Source organism: Pantherophis guttatus, chromosome 8, assembly GCF_059756535.1.
Source record: "Pantherophis guttatus breed Tessera chromosome 8, ASM5975653v1, whole genome shotgun sequence".
Lineage (NCBI taxonomy): Eukaryota > Metazoa > Chordata > Lepidosauria > Squamata > Colubridae > Pantherophis > Pantherophis guttatus.
Window position 1 is genome coordinate 21,353,272 of NC_142070.1, and position 21,259 is coordinate 21,374,530.

Genomic DNA, 21,259 nt, shown 5'->3' on the forward strand with positions numbered 1-21,259 from the left:
CCTTGAAAACAGCAACAACAACAGTTTAGTATCATCTCAGAAACAGAAAGGTGTAGATCCTGTCCATGTACAATAAGAAAGAATTGAAAGGAAACCAACAGCAAACCAGATCTTTCATTAAATCTATGAAAAACAGTCCTGAGGGAGCAAAATTGTTCTCTGTTGCTTCAGGAAGCAGAAAGATTGGAAGAATGTGGTAGAAATGATTGTTGTGAACTTTCCGATAAATATTAGGAGAAACTTCCTACTGATAAGGATTGCCTTGGATGATGGTGAGTTGTCCTTCACAAAGTCAGAGAGGCATTGAACTAGAAGCTTAGTTACTGAGAGTAAGAGAACTCTGTGAGATTGAAGACATTGCAGATCCTCTCTTGTGCAATGGTTCAAAATGCTGGAATAACTGGGAGTCTTAATATCTTTGATTCAGTCACACTGTTCAGCTCAAATTACCTCTCAGAGTTGGAGGAAGGAGCACTATGTATGCCAAAACAAACTCCTTGAGGAAAGGCAAGTTTTAAAGCCCACAAACAGTACATGAAATAAGGGCAAATCTGTCCTTTCTGTTTATCCCGTTGCCAATGCAAGCTATTTTCCACTGCCCAAATGTAGAACAAGATGCTGTCACCTGCCATTTTCCGCCCATTTCACATGCATCTTGCACCCATGTTTTTCAGCTTCTACTCAAAATGCTACTTTCTAGCCAGTGGCTATCTTATGCCCTTTGTAGTGTATATTCAGTACTGTTCTCTTCTCAAAACAGCCTAGAAGCAGCTATGGTTATTCAATGTTGGCATGTTCCATGTAGAAGGAAATGTCATACTGAAATTTCCCTGGATATCAGTGGTGGGTTGCCTCCGGTTCGGACCAGTTTGCAAGAATCGGTAGTAAAATTGGCGGGAGGCTCTGCCCACCACCCCGGATGTCGCCATAGGCGATCTGTGTGCGCACAATCCCATTACGAACCGGTAGTAAAGGTAAGTAGAACCCACCCCTGCTGGATATGATACTGTGAACATTTCATCCTAGACTTCTATGTTCTCTGCTTATTAGCAGTTTGGTTTGGTTTTTAAATAACCTGGTGAGTGATCTAAGAAGGGCCCATTAAGACAATGAATTATCCTTTACTGTAGAAGTTTATGAACCTTTCAATATTTACACTTCCCAGTGGGCAGCCTTTCCATTTTTGCCCAGGTGGAATAAACATTATTTATTCTTCCCCCATTTGCTTTACATCCCTGCATGCAGCCTTGCAAAAGTTTCTTTCCTCTGCCTTTATTTTTAAAAATATTATTAAGTTGCAATGTGGGAACTTTACTACTTTATTTCTAGGAAAATCAAGTATCAGTTTCTCTTTGCTCCATAGCTTCCATGCACCAATGGAGGAACTAGGAGTAAAGAATGACCTGCTCCCTATTATTTTGATTATCATAACAATAGGGCTATGATAAGGGAAAAAAGAAAGGGCCTGTGTTAGTGCCAAAGGAGCTATGTGGGAAGGAGTGTAAAAACATGCATGCATGCAAACTTGTGAGAAAGCAAAAGAAAAATGCTAGAGACTAGTGAGCAAAGAACTATCTCTAAAAAGAAAAAAAAAATCAGAATGAATAAGAGGACCTTTGTGACTTTAAATGCTTTTTACTATTATGCCAGTCCTCTTTTCACAGTACAGAATTAATATGTATTAATTAATATTTATGTGCTTGATTATTACTATGAATTAATATTCAAGCACATACAGGGCCAGGTTACTTGCAGGGGTGTCTGTGCTTGTCCCAGCAAATCCAACTGGGTGGATGTGTTCCAAATTTTATCTACTAAACAATGATATCTTACAAGACAAAAAAGTTGCACCTTCTTGGTTGCAATTCCTACCCAATGAAAAATCTCCACCTTAGATCTGGAAGGTCCCAACCCTTTTGGCTTTCTCGAAATCTATGATGTTCTGAATTCTCCCTCAGGTGCTTGACTGAGATGTTAAATAAATTCAAAGTAGGTGTGATTGGTGTTGTAAGTTTGTTATACAATGCCTTTGTTATTATACTGCAGTCATTTTAATTGTGCATTCTGGTTGGTTTATAGATAATACAATGCAATGCAATGCAATGCAATAGAGTACAATACTGTACAATACTACAACTTTATTAATATAACTTTATTAATAATATAACTTTATTATATTTTTCTGAGAGAGATGGGTAGTTAAGAAGTATGATAGATAGATGATAGATAGATAGATGATAGATAGATAGATAGATAGATAGATAGATAGATAGATAGATAGATAGACAGACAGACAAATAAATAAATTGTATTGATTGTTGCTTGCCAGAGTTCATATTTTAGATGGGCAGCCATATATATATATACATACATCAACATCTACATCACCTACATCTATATCTACATATTATAAATAGGGCAGCATATTTAAACTGCATTGCTGTGATAAACATTTTTTTTTTGGATAAGATGGAACAAGCATCTTCAATCCTTCTCTGCTTGATTTTTGGATTAATAAAATCCATAATAATTTGAAAAGTACGGTAATCCAAATTACATTATTAATGGGCGTCTTCTTGAAATTTCTGAGGGTTTTTTTTCTCTTTTTCTTTGAAGTATAGCTAAAGCAACTCTACAACCTCTACAATCTGATAATCATGTTGGATCCTCTAAATCTTTGTAAATATCAGTATTCTGGTTTTATAAGGTTTGATAATTGATAATCAGACAAATTTGATGCATTTTTAAAGAGAGTTGTAGACTTTGTTTTTAAAAAAGAGAACCACGGGTAGGGCAGGGAGAAGGAGTCTTAATTCAAACTCTACTTATTAAATCAATGTTGATTATACCCCAATATTCACACTTATCTAAATCTATGATACAGTTGAGCTAAGCCTATGTAACTGGAATTATTAGTAGAAAAATAGAACATTGAGAGAACATTGCTTCCAAAAATATGTTTTAGAAAAAAGAATACCAGAACATGAATGGAAATTGGAAAAATGTATACAAAATATTATTAATTTTATGTATTGTTAAAAATATAAATTCAAAATGGACACATTCATGTCTCCCTGGGTATAAATCAGAACTGTAAGAAGGCAAACCAGTACACTCAATTAAAAGTAATCTTCAAGATTTGGAAAAGATTGTATATCTTAGATGCTGCCTTGTCTGAAACCCAAATGATATTTCTGCTGTCCATTGGCATTCGTGCATAGAATTTGCACAATCTTATTGAAAAATTGCAAAGTATTATGTTAGACAGCTCACAGTTGGTTGCCATAGATAATAGGAAACTATTTTTTATACATAACCATAGGAAGAACGTTTTCTTCTTTTATCAATTCTATCTCTTTGTAGAATAAAACTAAATGCACATCTTGTTTATAAATGAAGAATAGATTTCATCAGGCACATTCCACTAAATGAGGAAAAGATATTAAAGGCATGCAATAAATTGCTGAAGAAGAAGAAATGATTAGAACAAACCTAGATAGCTGATAGAAGAACCAAACCATCAGACAGTAAAGTCTATTTTATGAATAGTATAAAAGAAAAGGGGGAAACTTTATTACTACAAATGAAAGGCAGTTTCTAAGAAAAGGAAGGCCATTTTTTCCTATAGAGGAGATCCTTCGTAGTCTTTTGCAGCCAAAAAGAAACTCACTTTAAAAAAAAAAAAGAATTACGTGCAGGATGATGTATCCCCATGTTCTGCTATGTCAGCTGAATTCATCTCAGTCCAATTATGAATTCACACCAAAAATAATAAGCAGGAAAACACCTGAGACTGTATATTCAGAATATAAATGAGAGATTTCATCTTTCAATAAACTGCTAATTCAAGGAGAGGGTTAGGTTCAATCTCACTGTACTGAAGTGCTTGCTTTGCAGATTTAGATAGTATCTCACACAAGTGTAGAGTATGCTCAATTTACATCATGACCCAATTGCATTCAAAACTGGTACCATCTTGAGTCAGCTTTTAATTGTAAAACATTGCAAGCATCCAGCACTGAGGAAAGATGAATCTTAAAACTTTGCTAACTTTGGATGACTGCTCAAAGTCATTATTGATCTTTAGCTTGTTTAGCTTTTTTCTAAAAAATGTAGGAATGTTTTATTGTAAATTGTTTTAATTCATCATATATCCACTTTGGAATACAGTTGTTCAGGCGTGGGCTTCTGTGGGTTCGCAGGGTTTCAGGAGAACCTCTAGCTAAGATTCTGTGCAGTTTGGAGAACCCCCAAATGCCACTCCTGGCTGGCCCCGCCTTGCCTGTCCCTCTCAGGAATCCCCACATGGACCGTTTTGGATGCAGGTAAGTGCAGGGTGCGCATGGAGGCTCAGGGAGGGTAAAAAGGGGCCTGTTTCCAGCCTCCGGAGGGCCTCTGGAGCCTGGGGAGGCCATTTTCACTCTCCCAGAGGCTCAAGGAAAGCCTCCGGAGCCCAGGGAGAGTGAAAACACCCCACCACCACCATAGTGCAGGAAGCTTCAAAAATTTGCCCAGCAACTGGGCAGAGAACCCCTTGCTAAAATTTTTGAAGCCCATCCTTGTAGTAGTTGCATTGAGTTGAATTGCAGCTACAGGTAGAGTGGGGGGAATCCTTAGATTGTTTTTTTAAAAAAAGGATGCAATGGAATGTCAGAGTGGAAGTTCCCCTTCCAAAACAATCTGACCTTGTCAATGGGCCATAGAGGGGAGATAACAATTGTTCAAAAAATAACCCAAAATAAAGGATCCAAACAGTTATTCCTAAACAGGTTAACACATCAGACAGAACTGGTTTCTTTGGGGCTAATTTTCCTTCAACCAAATAATTACCCTCCAAACAAATTGTTTGAAAGTTAACTATCTCTTCCAACATCTACGATTGAGATTAATTCCTAGAAAATCCAACAAAAAGACAAACCCTTCTGCTTTTCCACTTTTGTGGCCTACTCAGTTTTCATCTGTTTCAGCCACTGCAGGTTATGTATATGGGGTGGGGGTGGGGGGGTGGGAGGCATGACAGAACAGACAGAAATAGGTAATGCTTTCTCATTCCACCTGCAACAATACTATGCCAATGAAAAATTATATATTATTTTTTATTTGTTCCAAAGGGAGAGATGGGGGAAGTAAAATAGTAACTTTTTTGTCTTCAATACAAGGTCTGGTAGGCACACTAAAAATAGAAATGATTATTAGAATGACTAGCTGGTACATTTCATGCTAGGTGCTACCAGTATATGAAGCAGAGTTAGTTGAGTGGGAATAGGAATCTCAGGAGTGCTGCAGAACACAAACTTTCTGTTCTTGCCCTAAAAATACTAAATCCATAATAATGTCCTTTTGAAGTGAAGATCTCGTTCATACCAGTGGTGGGTTGCTACCCAGTGGTGGGTTTCAAAATTTTTAATATCGGTTCTGTGGGTGTGGCTTGGTGGGTGTGGCAGGGGAAGGATATTGTAAAATCTTCATTCCCACCCCACTCCAGGGGAAGGTTACTGCAAAATCCCCATTTCCTCCTAATCAGCTGGGACTCAGGAGGCAGAGAATAGATGGGGACGGGGCCAGTTAGAATTTTTACTACCGGTTCTCCGAACTACTCAAAATTTCCGCTACCGGTACTCCAGAACTGGTCAGAACCTGCTGAAACCCACCACTGATCATCATCCAGAATATAGTGGGGCAGGTAGTTCTCATCTCACACCACTACTTTGTGAATTGCACTGGTTTCTAATAGGCTTCTGGCTCCAGTTCAAAGTACTAGCCATCACCTATAAAGTACTTCATGATAGATGAGTATTGGGAAATCTCAATCCTTTTACACAAGAAAGAGGAAGAGGAGTATGAGTGTGGTGGACAAGGCAGGAAGTTGAAGAAGAATATCATGTTCTCTAAAGGAAAGGTTGTCCAGTTTCCTGTGGGATAGATCTGACTTCAATAAAAACTACTGAATTTGTCATTATGAGCTTTTCTTTGTAATCATATATGCCTGTATATTATATATGTAGGGGCAACATAATGGCTGAGAACTACTCAAAATTTCCGCTACTGGTTCTCCAGAACTGGTCAGAACCTGCTGAAACCCACCTTTGGTTGCTACCAGTTCGCCCCAGATCGGGCAAACCAGTAGCGGCGGTGGCGGAAGGCTCCACCCACCTGCCCGGATGCTTTTGCGCATGTGCAGAAGTGTTGTGTGTGTGTGCGAGAGCACGAGAGCACATGAGCAAACTGGTAGCAAACTAAATTGAAACCCAGTACTGATTCATACCATTCATCAATGTGAATTTGGCCCAAAGTGTGCACTCAGTGATCATGCTGCTACCTTTATAATGTGCATAAACATTTGTATATTCTTCATAGGTTACATTTTGGTTTTTTCAGCCTGGGGAGAGGAAACCAAATAAACCACAGGCCAGATCACAACACTCTAAGCTCCTGGGGCAGCAGCTTCATTACAACAGGAAGGCAAACTTCCCCTTGAGCATTAGCTAGAAGGGAGTCTGTGAGGAACTGAACGCACCAAGTGATAACATGAACAGCATCTATTCGGCTTGTGCATCCTCCTTCTGTTAGACAAGTTGGGGAGGCTCTCCTTTGGCAGACCAGCTCTTGCTTTGCCCCTGTGGCAAAGGATCTCATCTACTAAGAAGAATAACCATGGCTGGCAGTTCAGGTGGGTGATGCAGTTGATGTAGCTATCACCAGGAGGAGATCAGTGTTTACCAAGACATAATTCTGAATTAGTCCAATGGGAGTGAATTGTAAATGAATGTTTAGAGATTTGAATCTCTGTGGTCTTTTGATAGATAGGTCACACATTAGAGGTAAAGAATGGTCTGTTGCAGGGGTCTCCAACCTTGGCAACTTTAAGACTTGTGGACTTCAACTCCCAGAGTTCCTTTGCTGGCTGAGGAACTCTGGGAGTTGAAGTCCACAAGTCTTAAAGTTGCCAAGGTTAGAGACTCCTGGTCTATTCAACCAAAACATTCCTTGGAATTTTTTTTTACATGTCCTGACTCTCCCTAACTTAACTGAGATGTCAGAGAGAGATTGGGTCTGCTAGTCTTCTAAGGGCAGTCCATTTTTTTAAAAAAAGATTGTTAATAAGGGTAATATACTGAGACTATAGGAGCAGGGGGAAAAAAAGAAGAAACTGCAAGTGAAGAGTAGGGGAGGGCAGGCTTGATGCCAACATATATTATCTGCCCCATCACTACTAGAAAAGTGAAATTTGTTCGTTCTATCAATATATTTTCCAAAGTCAAGTTCGGGACTTAATTTTTATTTATTTAAATGTATGTGATCATTCTATGTTTTTTAATCTTTTCTTTCTAAATATTGTTTTGACTACTCTGAGTTGTTTTAGAATTATTTAGTGCGCCTTAATTTAACAGACAAAATAAGGATCACAAAGCAGCATAATCTGCATGACTGATTTTGACACTTAACAGGTTTTTCATAACGCCACCATCTCTGTTATTCATTTATGAATTAGAATTTGATTAAGTACTGCAGAGTTGTCAATTATAGATAGGTTACATATTCTGAATCAGGAGATTTAGCAAGACCTTTAATTATGAATATAAGGCGACAATATTACTATGAATTTTATTTGTCTTTGGATTTTGTAATAAAGCATTAATCAGGCCAAGTTTTCCTAATGATTGTAGATTTCAGCAAGTCTATATAGAAATGGCTGCTTAAATTAATTAAATCTTATTTATTCAGAGCCCCCCCAAAAAAGGAGAAAGAAGGGGAAATTCCATCCCCAATTCTCCAATTCTCCCCAAAGAGGGAAAAAAATAATCATAACTTGCTCCAGTTTAGAGTACTGCAGGTATGTTTAACTTTAACTCTTGTAATCTTCCATTGAACACAACCTCAAGTCATACTGGCTGGGGATTATGGAAGATCAAATACAACACACCTGATGAGTACCAGATTGGGTAGGACTTTTCCAGAGATATATTCATCACTAGCATTGCTTGCTTTTAAAAGAAAAAATGTGTTATTTTTAATATATATTTTACCACTCACATATTTCCAGTGGTGATCTGGGGAAGAAATGTTATTTGTTTCACCCCCCACCAAAACATGAAAGAATAATATTATTGGAAATAAAATTAGCATACTGTTTTTTAGGGGACTGAATAAAAATAAAAATATCCTGGGGAAAGTGGAGAAACCTTCTTTTGAGGAATTTCAACTCAACTTTAAATTTTAGCTCTTGGCCCAATTATTAACAGCTGCAAATTTTTATGTTCATATGGATGTCATTATTTTCTCCATATAATATATGTGTATATGTGTATACTACACACACAAACACCTTTGAGGACTTTTTTCTTCCTTTTTTTCCTCCTATAATGGCCTTTGCCAACATATCTTTTTTGTGACTGGCTTTGCTCAATAGTGAAAGTGTGAACTGCTCCTTTTTCTGCAGTGTAGTTATCTTGAGGCATGAGGGAGACTTTTTCCAGCTATCCAAGGGAAGGCCTCATGATGGTTTTTCATGTGGGCTGTGTAAAGTCCCACCTGTTCAAACCAGGATATCATTAGCATCTTTGCCACACTAATACTCTTGGTACCTGCCACTTCAGAATAAGGTACTTCCATAGAGTATCACTTCCATAGAGTATCACTAGGAAAATCATTTCCTGCACAGTTCTTATTTTTGTAGTTATAAACACCTCACGACATCATCTTTTCCAAGGCCTTCATTGCAACCTTAATAAGTACTAGTATTTGATATGGTTCTTAACTGCTGGGTACTCTACTCTACTCTACTCTACTCTACTCTACTCTACTCTACTCTACTCTACTCTACTCTACTCTACTGTTGAAGGTCCATTCAAAAGGGCAAAAGCTATTCATAACTTCAGTGTGCCAGTTCTAACACCGGTAGCTGTACTTGTTGTCATTAGTTTGTTCTTCTTGGTATTTAATTTTAGTTCCATTGTTTTACTGGGCTCCTTTCATTACCAGAACTTACAACTCATTTGCATAGTCAGCTATAGCATCAGGGTAGTGTCATCAATATCAAAGTAATGTCATCTTCTTCCAATCTTGCCTCCCTCAGTGTAAATATATTCAGCATATAGTCTGAAAAAAAATAATAAGCATATAGCACTATCTCTTCATTGACAATCCAGGGCCAGTCTGTTTTGCCATGTTCCAATATCTTCAAATTAGTAATATAGTTCAAAGGGAATTGAAAAATAAAGTGGGAAACTGAGACACCTGTCTGAAATTTAAAAGCTTATAAAATTCAAAACACTTGTTGGGCCTTATATTTAAATTATCACCAATTTATGATAAATATGTTGCAGAAACTAAACAAGTCAAAATCAGTATGTTAAATAAAACAGGTCAACTGATATGCAATGAGAATACTGATGGATGATGAATATTATATTTACTGCAAACATGTATTCAAATAAAATTGGTTCAAGATGTTTTCATTTGTTGTTATGCCTACATCGATTGCCAAAATATATAGTTCAATTAAAAATTCTTGTTACCAAAATTTTGGTAACAAAAAATTCTTGTAGAAATTTAATGTTTACTTAAATAATAATATTTTTGTACTGGGTAGCAAAGTCATAAAACTCATTAATTGTGGGAAATGATTCACCACAGAATGAAGCGGGGGGGGGGGTTTGCTACCTCTTTTTTGGTTAAAATCACAATGACTGTAACTCTGTATGTGGATTTGTACCATATCGTATGTATGTATGTATGTATGTATGTATGTATGTATGTATGTATTTATTTATTTATTTATTTATTTATTTATTTATTTAGTCAAGCATGTATCAGATAACAGATATAAGTTTAAACATAATTATGAATACATGAAATGGATACGAATAAAAGGGAACATTAGGACAGGGACGGTAGGTACACTAGTGCGCTTATGCACACCCCTTAAAGACCTCTTAAGAATGGGGTGAGGTCAACAGTAAACAGTCTAAGGTTAAAGTTTTGGGGAAGAAACCACAGAGTCAGGTAGTGCATTCCAGGCATTGATCACTCTGTTACTGAAACCGTATTTTCTGCAATCAAGTTTGGAGCAGTTTACCTTAAGTTTGTATCTATTGTGCGCTCTTGTATTGTTGTGGTTGAAGCTGAAGCATTCATTGGCTGATAGGACATTGTAGCAAATGATTTTATGTACTACACTTAGATCGGACCGAAGACGGTGAAGTTCTAAGTTGTCTAAGCCCAAAATTTCAAGTCTGGTGGCATAAGATATTCTGTTGCGTGCAGAGGAGTGGAGGACTCTTCTTGTGAAACATGTAGAGCTTTAGAACAGTGACAACAATTAACCAGTAGAGTGCTTGTCTCCAGAAGTTGTAGGTGCTCCATTACTGGAGGATTTTAAGAAGAGATTGAACAGCCGTTTGTGTGAAATAGTATAGGGTCTCATGCTTGAATAGAGGATTGGGCTAGAAGACCTCCAAGGTTCCTTCCCACTCTGTTTTCTGTTACTCTAAATATATCTTGCCTGACTGATAATAAGAACAGAGTTTTTTTCAGCTTAGCTAGAAATTCCTAAATTCTTCTTCTAAATTCATTATTCTAACTGAAGATTTTTATGACATTGCTTCTGCTAGAAACTGGTTATTTATAAGAGTTTTAAAAATCAAAATTGATATATTTTTGTATGGCATCTAATCGTGTAACTATTAACTATTTTTACTCAATTTCAAATAGTTTGCATTTTCTTTTTTCTTTTCTTTTCTTGGTTACACTTTCAAATATCTAAAATAAAACAAAAACAAAACAAAAACAAATATATTACCACTCAGGTGGACTTTATACCTCGGGTCAATAATGGTTCACACATCTGAATTTGACCTAGGGGAATCCTAGAGTTTTCATTCCAATTACGTTTTACTTTTTAGTAGTAAATCATATAACTGAATGCTTTTATATCTTGGAAATAAATCTGGAGGAAAAATTTATTTGATTTATTCATGTTTTTATTTTATAAGGCCTAGACAATCAACAGGTTTTAAGAAGCCAGGGACTCTCATTTTGAAGCTCCAAGATCAACTGGGGGGCGAAGGGGAAGAGGCTATCAACTTCTGCTTTACTATCTATCTTTTCTTCTTTTTTTCTCCCTTGAGAGTAATATTTTTAGTGTGACTAGCACACATGTTTAGAAAAGCTCTGCCTATTTCCTTTTCCCTCTGCTGTGTACACATATAGTAATCTTCGACGTACGACCACAATTGTGCCAAAATTTACGTTCCTAAGTGAGTCAATTTTGCCCCAGTTCACTTAACAAATGTCTCACTCAGGAACAGAAATTAAGACCTTTCTTGCAGTGGTGGATTCCTCCCGGTTTGGCCCGCTTCGGCCGATCCGGTAGCAGTGATGATATGACGTCACCGAACTGGTTCTCATTGTTCGGGAGCTGGGCCCTCCCGCCCCCCCTGCATTATTCTTACCTTTTATTTGGCCCCGCCCCCAACCTATTCTCTGCATCCCGATTCCCCGCTGATCGGCTAGAAGGAAAGAAACTGTTTAAACTCTTGCTGTGGGGCTTCAAAGGGCCGCCCTACAGCTGATCACTGTTAAAAGGCAGTGTGGTGGTAGACCAGTATGCTCCAAAAACAAATGGGTAGACCGGTGCCTACAAAATGAGTAGACTGGTACAGCTCTGCATGCAGTTAAAAGTCTGGTAGACCAATACCTCTGCTAAATCTTAAAGAATTGTCACATGACCATCAGACCACACCCACAAAATAAGCCACACCAACAGAACCGGTAGTAAAAAAATTTAGAACCCACCCCTGCTTTCTTGCCACATTTGCTAAGTGAATCACTGCAGTTTTTAACTTAGTAACACGGTTGTTACGTGAATCTGGCTGCCCTATTGACTTTACTTGTCAGAAAATTGCAAAAGGTGAATCACAAGACTCCCGAACACCGCAACCGTCGTAAATATAGGGCAGTTGCCAGGGTTCTGAATGTGACCATGGGGATGTTGCAACAATGGTCATAAGTATGAAAAACATGTCATTTTTTTCAGTGCCATTGTACCTTTGTTGGAAGAAATATCCTTCTGGGTTCAGTTCCAAGTGGGGAAAAAGACACTGGAAACATGGAGACTGCTTCGGAAGATGGTTTAATGGTGGACAGGATCACATGGTTTGAGTTCCTGAGCAGAAAAGGGCCGAGATGCTCACCGTGCCTTGGTTTTATGCCCTCTCTGAGCTTTGAACTTCCTGGGCACAGGAAGAGTATCCTGATTGGTTGTCAGACTCCCAGGGGGTGGGAGTCTTAGCTAGCCTTCCTGGCTGATGTAATGTTCCCAGGTGCCATGTGGTGAGTTTCTGTTGCTGGATGGGTCCTTTGTGTTGCAGATGATGGTCCATTGACAAAGGTGGGGGGAATGAGTGAGCTTGGCTGAGACCTTAATGGCCCATTTACAAAGGTGGGGGGAGGCATGAAGCTGCTTTGTCTTTAAAACATTTTTAATATTTCCTAAAATATTTCATTCTTCTAGGAGAGGGGTGAGTGCTAAGTTCCTACACCTTCGAACAGTCACTAAACTAACCGTTGTAAGTAAAAAACTACCTGTACTAAGGTAGAAATTAAAATTGCAATAAAAGTGGTCCTAGGGCCGTTATGGTGAACCTATGGCACGCGTGCCACAGGTGGTATGCAGAGCCATATCTGTGGACACGCGAGCGTTGTCCTAGCTCAGCTCCAGCGTGCATGCGTATGCCAGCCAGCTGATTTTGGGGCCTTTCAGGCCCACCGGAAATCGGGAAATTTCTGGCCTCCAGGGGGTTGGAAAAGGCCGTTTTTGTCCTCCCCAGGCTCCTAGAAAGCCTCTGGAGCCTGGGGAGGGCAAAAAACAGGCCTTCCAGGCCCACCATGCCATCGTGGGCCAAAAGCAGTGGGAGCACAGAGGGAGATCGTGTGTGCATGCATGGGGGGGCAGGGCACATTGAATTATGGGTGTGGGCACATGCACGCTCCACTCCCCGCACTCCCCCCCCCCCCGCTTTTGGCACACAACGGCAAAAAGGTTAGCCGTCACTGTCCTAGGGAAATCTTGGTTTCACAGGGTTTATCTACAATGTCATCTAGATTGCAGAAGAGATAAGGATTAGTTAACTCCTACTCAGGCAGCAGTTTGGAAGTGGGACTGTTGAATTTCAATTCCACAAAAATAGAGCTGGTGTGGGCTTAATTGATTGCAGCACAGCAGATAATCTCATTCTTTTCTTTGCAAGTCATGCTAAGCCCTCTCTCTACAACCATGATTCATGCCCTGGGATTCAGTCAAGGACCACTATGTCAAGAGATGCTCCCCCACAACACTTAGAGGCTGCAGGCAGTCCTTGCCTTACTTCAGGACTGTTTGAATTACAACAGTATAAGAAATAAAGCAGCTTTGCAACCAATCTTCACATTTACAATCATCACAGTGTCCTGAAATTAAATGATTGCCATTTGCATGCTTCGCAACTGGCTTTCAACAAATAGAATTCATGGAGAATGCAGAAGTAAAAGACCAAGTGACAGTCAGAAGATGTCTCGCTTAATGACTGAATGGGAAGTGACACTGTAAGGCTGTCAGGGTTGTGCAATTTTTCTGCTTAGTGATGAAGTTGTCGCTCCCCATTGTGGTTGCTAAGTGAGGTCTGTATGAAATGAAATGCAACCCAACAACTCAGAAAAAGTTTCTCATCACTAATTTATGTGGTGACTATTTTTTTTCTAGAGCTGTTTACTTTCACATTTGTCATTGTTTACTTTTTCCATTCTTGCTGAAATCAGATTTTCAGGAATAAATACCTCTCCCACTTTTGTGAGTGTGACTGAACTTTCTTTTCTTTGAAGAAGTCTAACAGCGTGATTTTATGCACCACTCTGCTAAGTTAATATTGAGTGTTATCCTTGTGTCCATTTATGAGTGCACTTAACAAGCTGTCCTAATTGGAACCCTCCATGGGGTTTCTACTTTAAATCTCCTAGTTTAGAATATGGATTATGACAGATGAAATCATGTGAAGAATTGTTATGTAATACAATAATGAGGCTTTGCAAAGCAATCTTGTGGAACAAGTTGAGCATCCAGAAGCTGCTCTCAAACTTCAGCAGGTTCAAATTATCACCCAATTTGTAATTTGGGGCCGTTTTGTGGGGTTGAAGTGTTAAGGATTTGAATGGGACTAGCACAGGAGTGAAATCCAGCATGTTCTGACAGGTTCTGGAGAACTGGTAGTGGAAATTTTGAGCAGTTTGGAGAACTGGTCTCAGAAATTTTGAGTAATTCTGAGAACTGGCAAATACCACCTCTTGCTGACCCCAGAGTGGGAAATGGAGATTTTGCAATATCCTTCCTCTGGAGTGGAGAGGGAATGGAGATTTTGCAGTATTCTTCCCCTGCTACGCCCACCAAGCCACACCCACCAAGCCACACTACCCCCACCAAACCATGCCCACAGAACCAGTAGTAAAAAAAATTTGGATTTCACCACTAGACTAGCATGCTCTGGGACACTCAATTAATATGAGTATTTGATCTTTATTCCAAAGGTTAGCAATTATCTTCTTAAAACCATCAACTCAGGCAACCGAAATAACTTGTAGAGCAATCTAGACAAAATGGCAAAATAATATTTGTCTGCTGGAACTGAATGAAATATTTTACTTGTCTAGCCAGGAAACAACCTGGTTGCTGCAATTATCTTGGAAACTGTCAATTTTTGGATTCAAGATAGTATGAAGTGAAAAGTTGGAAACCTCCTGAACCATTTCTGTTAAAGGGTTCTTTGTCCTGAAATGCACATATGCTGAAAACTAGAACCTCATATGCAATGTCTCACCTTACAAGATAAATTAATTTCACTATCGGCTGAGTGACAGATACTGCATCAGCCACTCTAGCAGCATCAGATCAGCCATTAATGTTCAGTCCATAGTTGGGGAGGGAGGGAGGGAAGGGGAATAATGTTAATAATCTCCATATTTTCTTCATAATCAGATTCTTTGTTCTCTTATCCTTTGTTCTCTTCATGCAGTCTGTGAAGTCATCTATTTTACTTAAAATTATTTTACTAAAATTTTTACAAAATTTTACTTATTGAATAAATAAAAAACAAAATGCTCAAAATATTCACTTGTTCCCGAGCATATTCAAATACTTACAGCAAAGCATATACTGGCAGTTCCGCCCAACATGCAAATTGGTTCTCCCACAGTGATGGATTTTGGGTTTTCTTACAATAATAATGTCGCTGCTTCTGGCTTCTTCTTCTTTTTAAAAAAAAAGCTTCTGTTCTTTTCTGTACAGCTTTACACATTATGACTCATCTTTTATGACATCCATCTTCAGTTCACAGGAGAGGCAGTGACAGAATATTTCACTAATGGTTATGCCACACTTGAGTTACTGTTTCTCCCTTCATTCATGAAGATAAATGTCACAAGTATAATACACGTCAAACTTATCTTGTTTTATATTGTTTTTCAGCCTAGAAACATAGTTACAAAAAAGGGCCAGTAGATAAAATTTGGGGGGAAAAAATCAGTACTGTCTCCTGAAACAGAAGTCTATGCATGTTGTATCATTTTAATGTGAAATAAAGATCTTTAGATTTACAGTAAGTGCAGCTCCTGAAGGAAGTGTGGACAGGACAGATAAAAATGCTGAGTAATCTCCAGTATCAATGTTAATCTGTAAGTTTAACTGAAACGCACTAAAGTTTCACTGAACCCCAGTTGAAACCAACTAGAGATAACTGTGTCAACGTGTTACATGTATGACAGATTCACTGCTAGATATATGCATACCTGCATGTGTGGTTTTATGCGTTGTATGTCTACGTGCCCAAAGTCATGTTCCAAAACAAGTCAGAGCCGTCAGAAAAAAATCCATATATAAAATAATTATTAATGACTAACTCAAATAGATTAGCTTTAAAACACCCTATTTACAATATTAATGTCATACACGAACTGTTCTCTTTCATAAACAAGCTACTGTTACATATGACTATATATACAACGGTATGCATAAATTCATTCAGATCTTTAATCTTTATTGCAGTGGTGAAATCTAAAATTTGTTACTACTGGTTCTGTGGGCATGGCTTGGTGGGGGTGGGGGTGGGGGTGGGGGGGTAATGTGACTGGGTGGGCGGGGCCATTTTTTTTTTACTTTTAAAACCATTTTTTCTACAACCTCTTCAGCGAAGAGGTTGTTAAAAAAATGCTTTCAAAAGGCTCTGATGATCCAAGCTGAGTTGCCTGATCAGCAGAGGCTTTTTTTCTTTTAAATGCCTCTGATGATCCAAGCTGAATTGCCTGATCATCAGAGGCATTTAAAAGAAAAAAAGCCTCTGCAGATCAGGCAACTCAGCTGGGATCGTCAGAGCCTTTTGAAAGCTTTGATGATCCCAACTGAGCTGTGCGATCATCAGAGGCTTTTTTTTTACTTTTAAAAACATTTTTTTGGCCAAAGAGTTTGTAGAAAAAAGGCTTTTAAAAGTAAAAAAAAGAGTCTCTGATGATTGTGGCGGGGGGGCAGGGATTTTTGCTACCGGTTCTCCGAACCACCCGCCTGCATTGCTACCAGATCGGGCGAGCCAGTCCGAACCGGGAGCATTTCACCTCTGCTTTATTGCCAGTCAACCCAACAGATCCTCTGCCTCCCTTAGGGCACCTTCAACTAATCTTGAAGCTCCTAATCTTTGGAGAGCACAATGTCATACACTTGCCTCAGCTGTTCCTGAATGTTGTGACCTAGGCTTCCTGAGTTATTAAAACACACAAGTAGTCCCAAAAACATATTTTATTGTAACAGCTGTGAATTACGTTCATTCACAGCTGACTCCCAATTAGTTGCAAAAAGTCCTTTGGTAGAAGTCCTTAGGGATAATCACCAACCTTTATCTCCCTTGACACTCTGCCAAAGACCTACTTGGCAAAGCCACATGGATTCCAGAATCAAACAGAGATGCCGACTGGGAACAGAATTAACAACGTTGATTTCCTGCGAAGTGCCCACGTGCCTTTGCTCCTTTTTTAAGCCTTATGGGAGGGGCCAATCATCTCCAGGCTTTACTCCCAAGTCGTCCCTTTTGTTTTCACTGTTTGTGCCTTCTGGCAGCTCTGCGCATGCGCGCACTAGGAACAGGCTCTTCCTGTTCCTCTGCCTCTCTGCTGTCCGACTCTGGAGGCTCCGGAGTCTGTGCATCACTCCCAGATGGCCCTGGCCCCATCTCTGCCTCTGACACAGAGTCCTCGTCCAGGCTTTCCCCAGACTCCAGGACTTGCCAATGTTCCTCCCCAGCCTCCTCACTTCCAACTCCGCTGCCAGCTCCGCAGGCTGCTGACAGACCACAACACTGAAGGCTGATATAGGGAGATCACATAATGGAGACACTCTATCCCTGTGACTCTGGACACCTTCTGGAAGCACCAATACATGTACTTCTCCAGTGTCTGCAATACGGAGACACTGATACTACTTCATTTCACCATTACTGCAGGTGGCACAATTGGATATTTTCCTGTGTTTTCAGATACCCAACCCTGCTACAACATATAATGTTGCCAGGTTCTGTGCGATAGAAGATGATCTGTGCCATAAACTAGTTTTACTGAACACCTTATTTGTCGTTTTAAAATGTTTTGTATTGTGGAAGAACTAGTTTGCTCCCACTACCACTGCTCCTAGCCCTCCTTTCACATTCCTTTTACCTCTTTTTAGATTTTAGTCAGTTTTATTTTTATTTTAGTTTTTTAGTTTTTATAAAAATATACAGTATATAAAATTATTTGTTTTCGTAGATTTTCACGGGTGCAGGTATGCAAGTCTTAATATACATAATATATTATTTTGTTGGATTTTTTAATACTTTTACATTGTTTGTAACTTGCATTTCTGAATATGAAGACAATCCCACCCATATCAGATGTCATGCCTGACAGCTGTATGCAGCCTGAAATATTATATTCATCTACATTAGTAACTACAATTTACTATACAAGTTTGATTTTTCTGTATATTATCAGTCTTGAGGCAATGAATAGCTATTTTCATTATATGGCTGAGTTTCAAATAATGATTCCCATTATTGCCTACACATGCATACACCCTACTCACCCACACCTATTAATGGTCAATCCTATAAAATTGATCTTGTTCCCTCTTTTGTCTAGTAGTTTGAGCTAACATTAAAATACTGTGGGACAGTTTCTCTAAGGATTACGTTTCTGAAAGGATATACATTATTGATTAGCCCATATAGCCATAACTAGAATTAATGAAGCCAGATAACCCAAAGAATATCTGATTGCTCAGAATACGATATGGATTGTAATAGAAGGTCAGGAGAATTGTAATGCAAAGCTCAGGAGAAGCTTAAAGAGCTTCAAAAGAACTAATTAGGAAAGGTTCTTAAATTCAGATACAAGCCAATAGTCCCAGGAAGTTATCTCAGAGACTATAGATCTGTGATGGCAACCCTTTGGCACATGTGCCAGAGGTGGCACACAGCGTCCTCTCTGTGGGCATGCAAGCCATCACCCCAATTCAGTTTTGCCACGCATGCATGTGTGCCTCCCGCTGGTCTTTGGATCTCTGCCAAGCATGCATGGGGAGCACGCATGCATGTGGGGGGGTGCACGTATGTGCGGGGTATGAACGCATGCGCAGGGATATGCATGCATATGCAGGATGTTGGGTGTGTGCAGGAGCCATCAATGCTTGCGCAGGGGGGGCGCATGTGGGGGGGCACACACGCATTGCATTTTGGGGGTTTGGCCGCACTTTGGGCTTTTAGTCTGGAAAACGTTTGCCATCACTGCTATAGATTATGTTTGACAATCAAGAAGAATAGAAGGAGAGGTCTGATTTCAGGGTTTGAGTTCCATTCTGTAGGTAGCAGTGGAAGCATACAAAGCCAGTGCTTTTGACTGTCAGAATTCCAATACAGGAAATGTTGAAGAGAAAGTGAACAGCCCAAGTTATTAGTGAGCTTCTATGTAGTATTGTCATGTTGGTGGAATTGAAGCAGCTTGACTGATGGAGTCTTTGTCTAGGAAAATAATACAATCTGAGAGACTTTGAAAGGTATGTTGGAAGACTGCAGAGTACAGCTGAATTTTCCTAATATGCACCTACTCTCTTAATATAGTGATATACTTCATCTCCACACCTGCTTATACAGAAGATGTATTGAATTGTAATTTTTTTCTGACTTTATCAGATAGGAATTAGGAATGTATCTCAATATAAGCTCTCAAATCCTATGTATATCCTGTGTACATGTGTTTTTGTGTATGTATTATGTATTTGTGTGTGTGTATATATATGTGTATGTGTATGTGGGTGGTGCAGTGGTTAGAATGCAGTATTGCATGCTAACTCTGCCCAAAGCCAGGAGTTTGATCATATCAATCAATCAAACAGAATAGAGCTGGAAATGATGCTGGAGGTCTTCTAGCCTGCTCAAGCAGGACACCCTATACCCGTGATGGTGAACCTATGGCACGTGTGCCAAAGGTGGCATGTGGAGCCATATCTGTGGGCACACGAGCATTGCCCTAGCTCAGCTCCAGCGTGCATGCACGCGGGCCCACCAGAAGTTGGGAAATGGGCCATTTCTGGCCTCCAGAGGGGTGGGGAAGGCCATTTTCACCCTCCTCAGGCTCCTAGAAAGCCTGGGGAGCCTGGGGAGGGCGAAAATGGGCCTACCTGGCCCACCGTGCCATTGTGTGCCAAGAGCAGGGGGTCGGGGTCACACACACATGCACGGGGGGGTGGGATGCATTGAATTATGGGTGTGGGCATGCGAGAGAGAGACCCCCACTGCGCTCCCCTGCTTTTGGCACGCGACGGCAAAAAGGTTAGCCATCACTGCCCTATACCATTGCAGACAAGTGACTGACCAGTCTCTTCTTTTTTTTTTTAATTAATTAATTTATTTATTTAAAACAGTACATCAAACAAAAAAGAAATAGTCAAACAAACGATCGCGACAGAAACTTTACATGATATTTACACTTTCTACGGTATGTAGGCTTCAGTCAAATTTAACAAATATTAAGCATAGTCCTGGTTATACTTGACTTTTTGGGTGTCTGTTGTTCAACCAAACATACTATTTGTCCCAACATTGGAAATATACGGAGTCCTTTTGATCTCACAATGCTTTAGTCAGTCTGTCGGCTGATCAAATGGGAAGAAATCTGGCTCAAACATATGAAACTCCTGTGGGCAATATCATATAAAGAGAATGTGTACAAGATGCTGTATAGATGGCACCTTCCACCTGCCCGTCTTTCTAAAATGTATTCAAATCTCTCACCAAACTGTTGGAAGTGGGGGAGATCGGCACCTATTTCCATATGTGGTGGACCTGTTCCAGGACGAGGGAATTCTGGAAAACCATACAGGCATGGATTATGGAAATCACAGGTTATAACCTAATTCTGAAACCAGAGTACTATCTACTGAACATGAGGCCAGATAATATAGGCACAAATATATGGTGTCTGTGTGTATTTATCACCACGTCAGCAAGAATATGTTTTGCCCAACATTGGAAGGGGAAAGACCTGCCGGCGGAAGATTTGATTTTGGAGAAAACCAGTCTCTTCTTAAAACCCTCCAATGATAAACCACCCACAGATTCTAATGGCAAATGGTTCCACTGGTTAATTATCTTCACTATTAGGAAGTTGACTGACTTCCTAATCCTAACTAATTAACTAACTAACTAACTAATCTTGACTGGGTCAAGGTTGATTCAACCTTTACCAGATCGGTAAAATTAGTACCCAGATTGTTGGGGGCAATATGCTGACTCTGTAAACCACTTAGCGCATGGGTCGACAACCTTAAACACTCAAAAAAAAGAAAGAGCCTTGATAGTACAGTGGTTTAGTGCACCCTGTTATTAACACAGCTGCCTGCAATTTCTGCTGGTTCGAATCTCTCCAAGGCTCAAGGTTGACTCAGCCTTCCATCCTTTCTAAGGTAGGTGAAATGAGGACCCAGTTTGTGGGGGCAATAAGCTGACTTTGTATAAAATATACAAAAGAATGAAGGCTGTTGCTTAACGCATTGTAAGCCGCCCTGAGTCTCCGGAGAAGGGCGGCATATAAATCAAATTAAAAAAAAAAAAAGCCACAAAGGTCCTAACCAAAAGCCCTCCATTCAATTCTGGAGCCTACCGGAAGTCCAGTTCCCCCACCATAGAGACTCCTCCTAGTGTGGCATCCTTTT

General features: G+C 39.6%; 1 protein-coding gene across 1 annotated transcript in view; it reads left to right on the forward strand.

Moving 5' to 3' along the window:
- Window positions 1–6,559: 6,559 nt before the first annotated feature.
- BANK1 (B cell scaffold protein with ankyrin repeats 1) overlaps window positions 6,560–21,259 on the forward strand; it is a 177,194-nt gene continuing 162,494 nt past the window's right edge. The window contains exon 1 of the mRNA XM_034442209.3: window positions 6,560–6,670. Within this exon, the coding sequence (XP_034298100.1) occupies window positions 6,655–6,670 (16 nt within the window). The 5' untranslated portion in view covers window positions 6,560–6,654. The remainder of the gene's footprint in view (window positions 6,671–21,259) is intronic.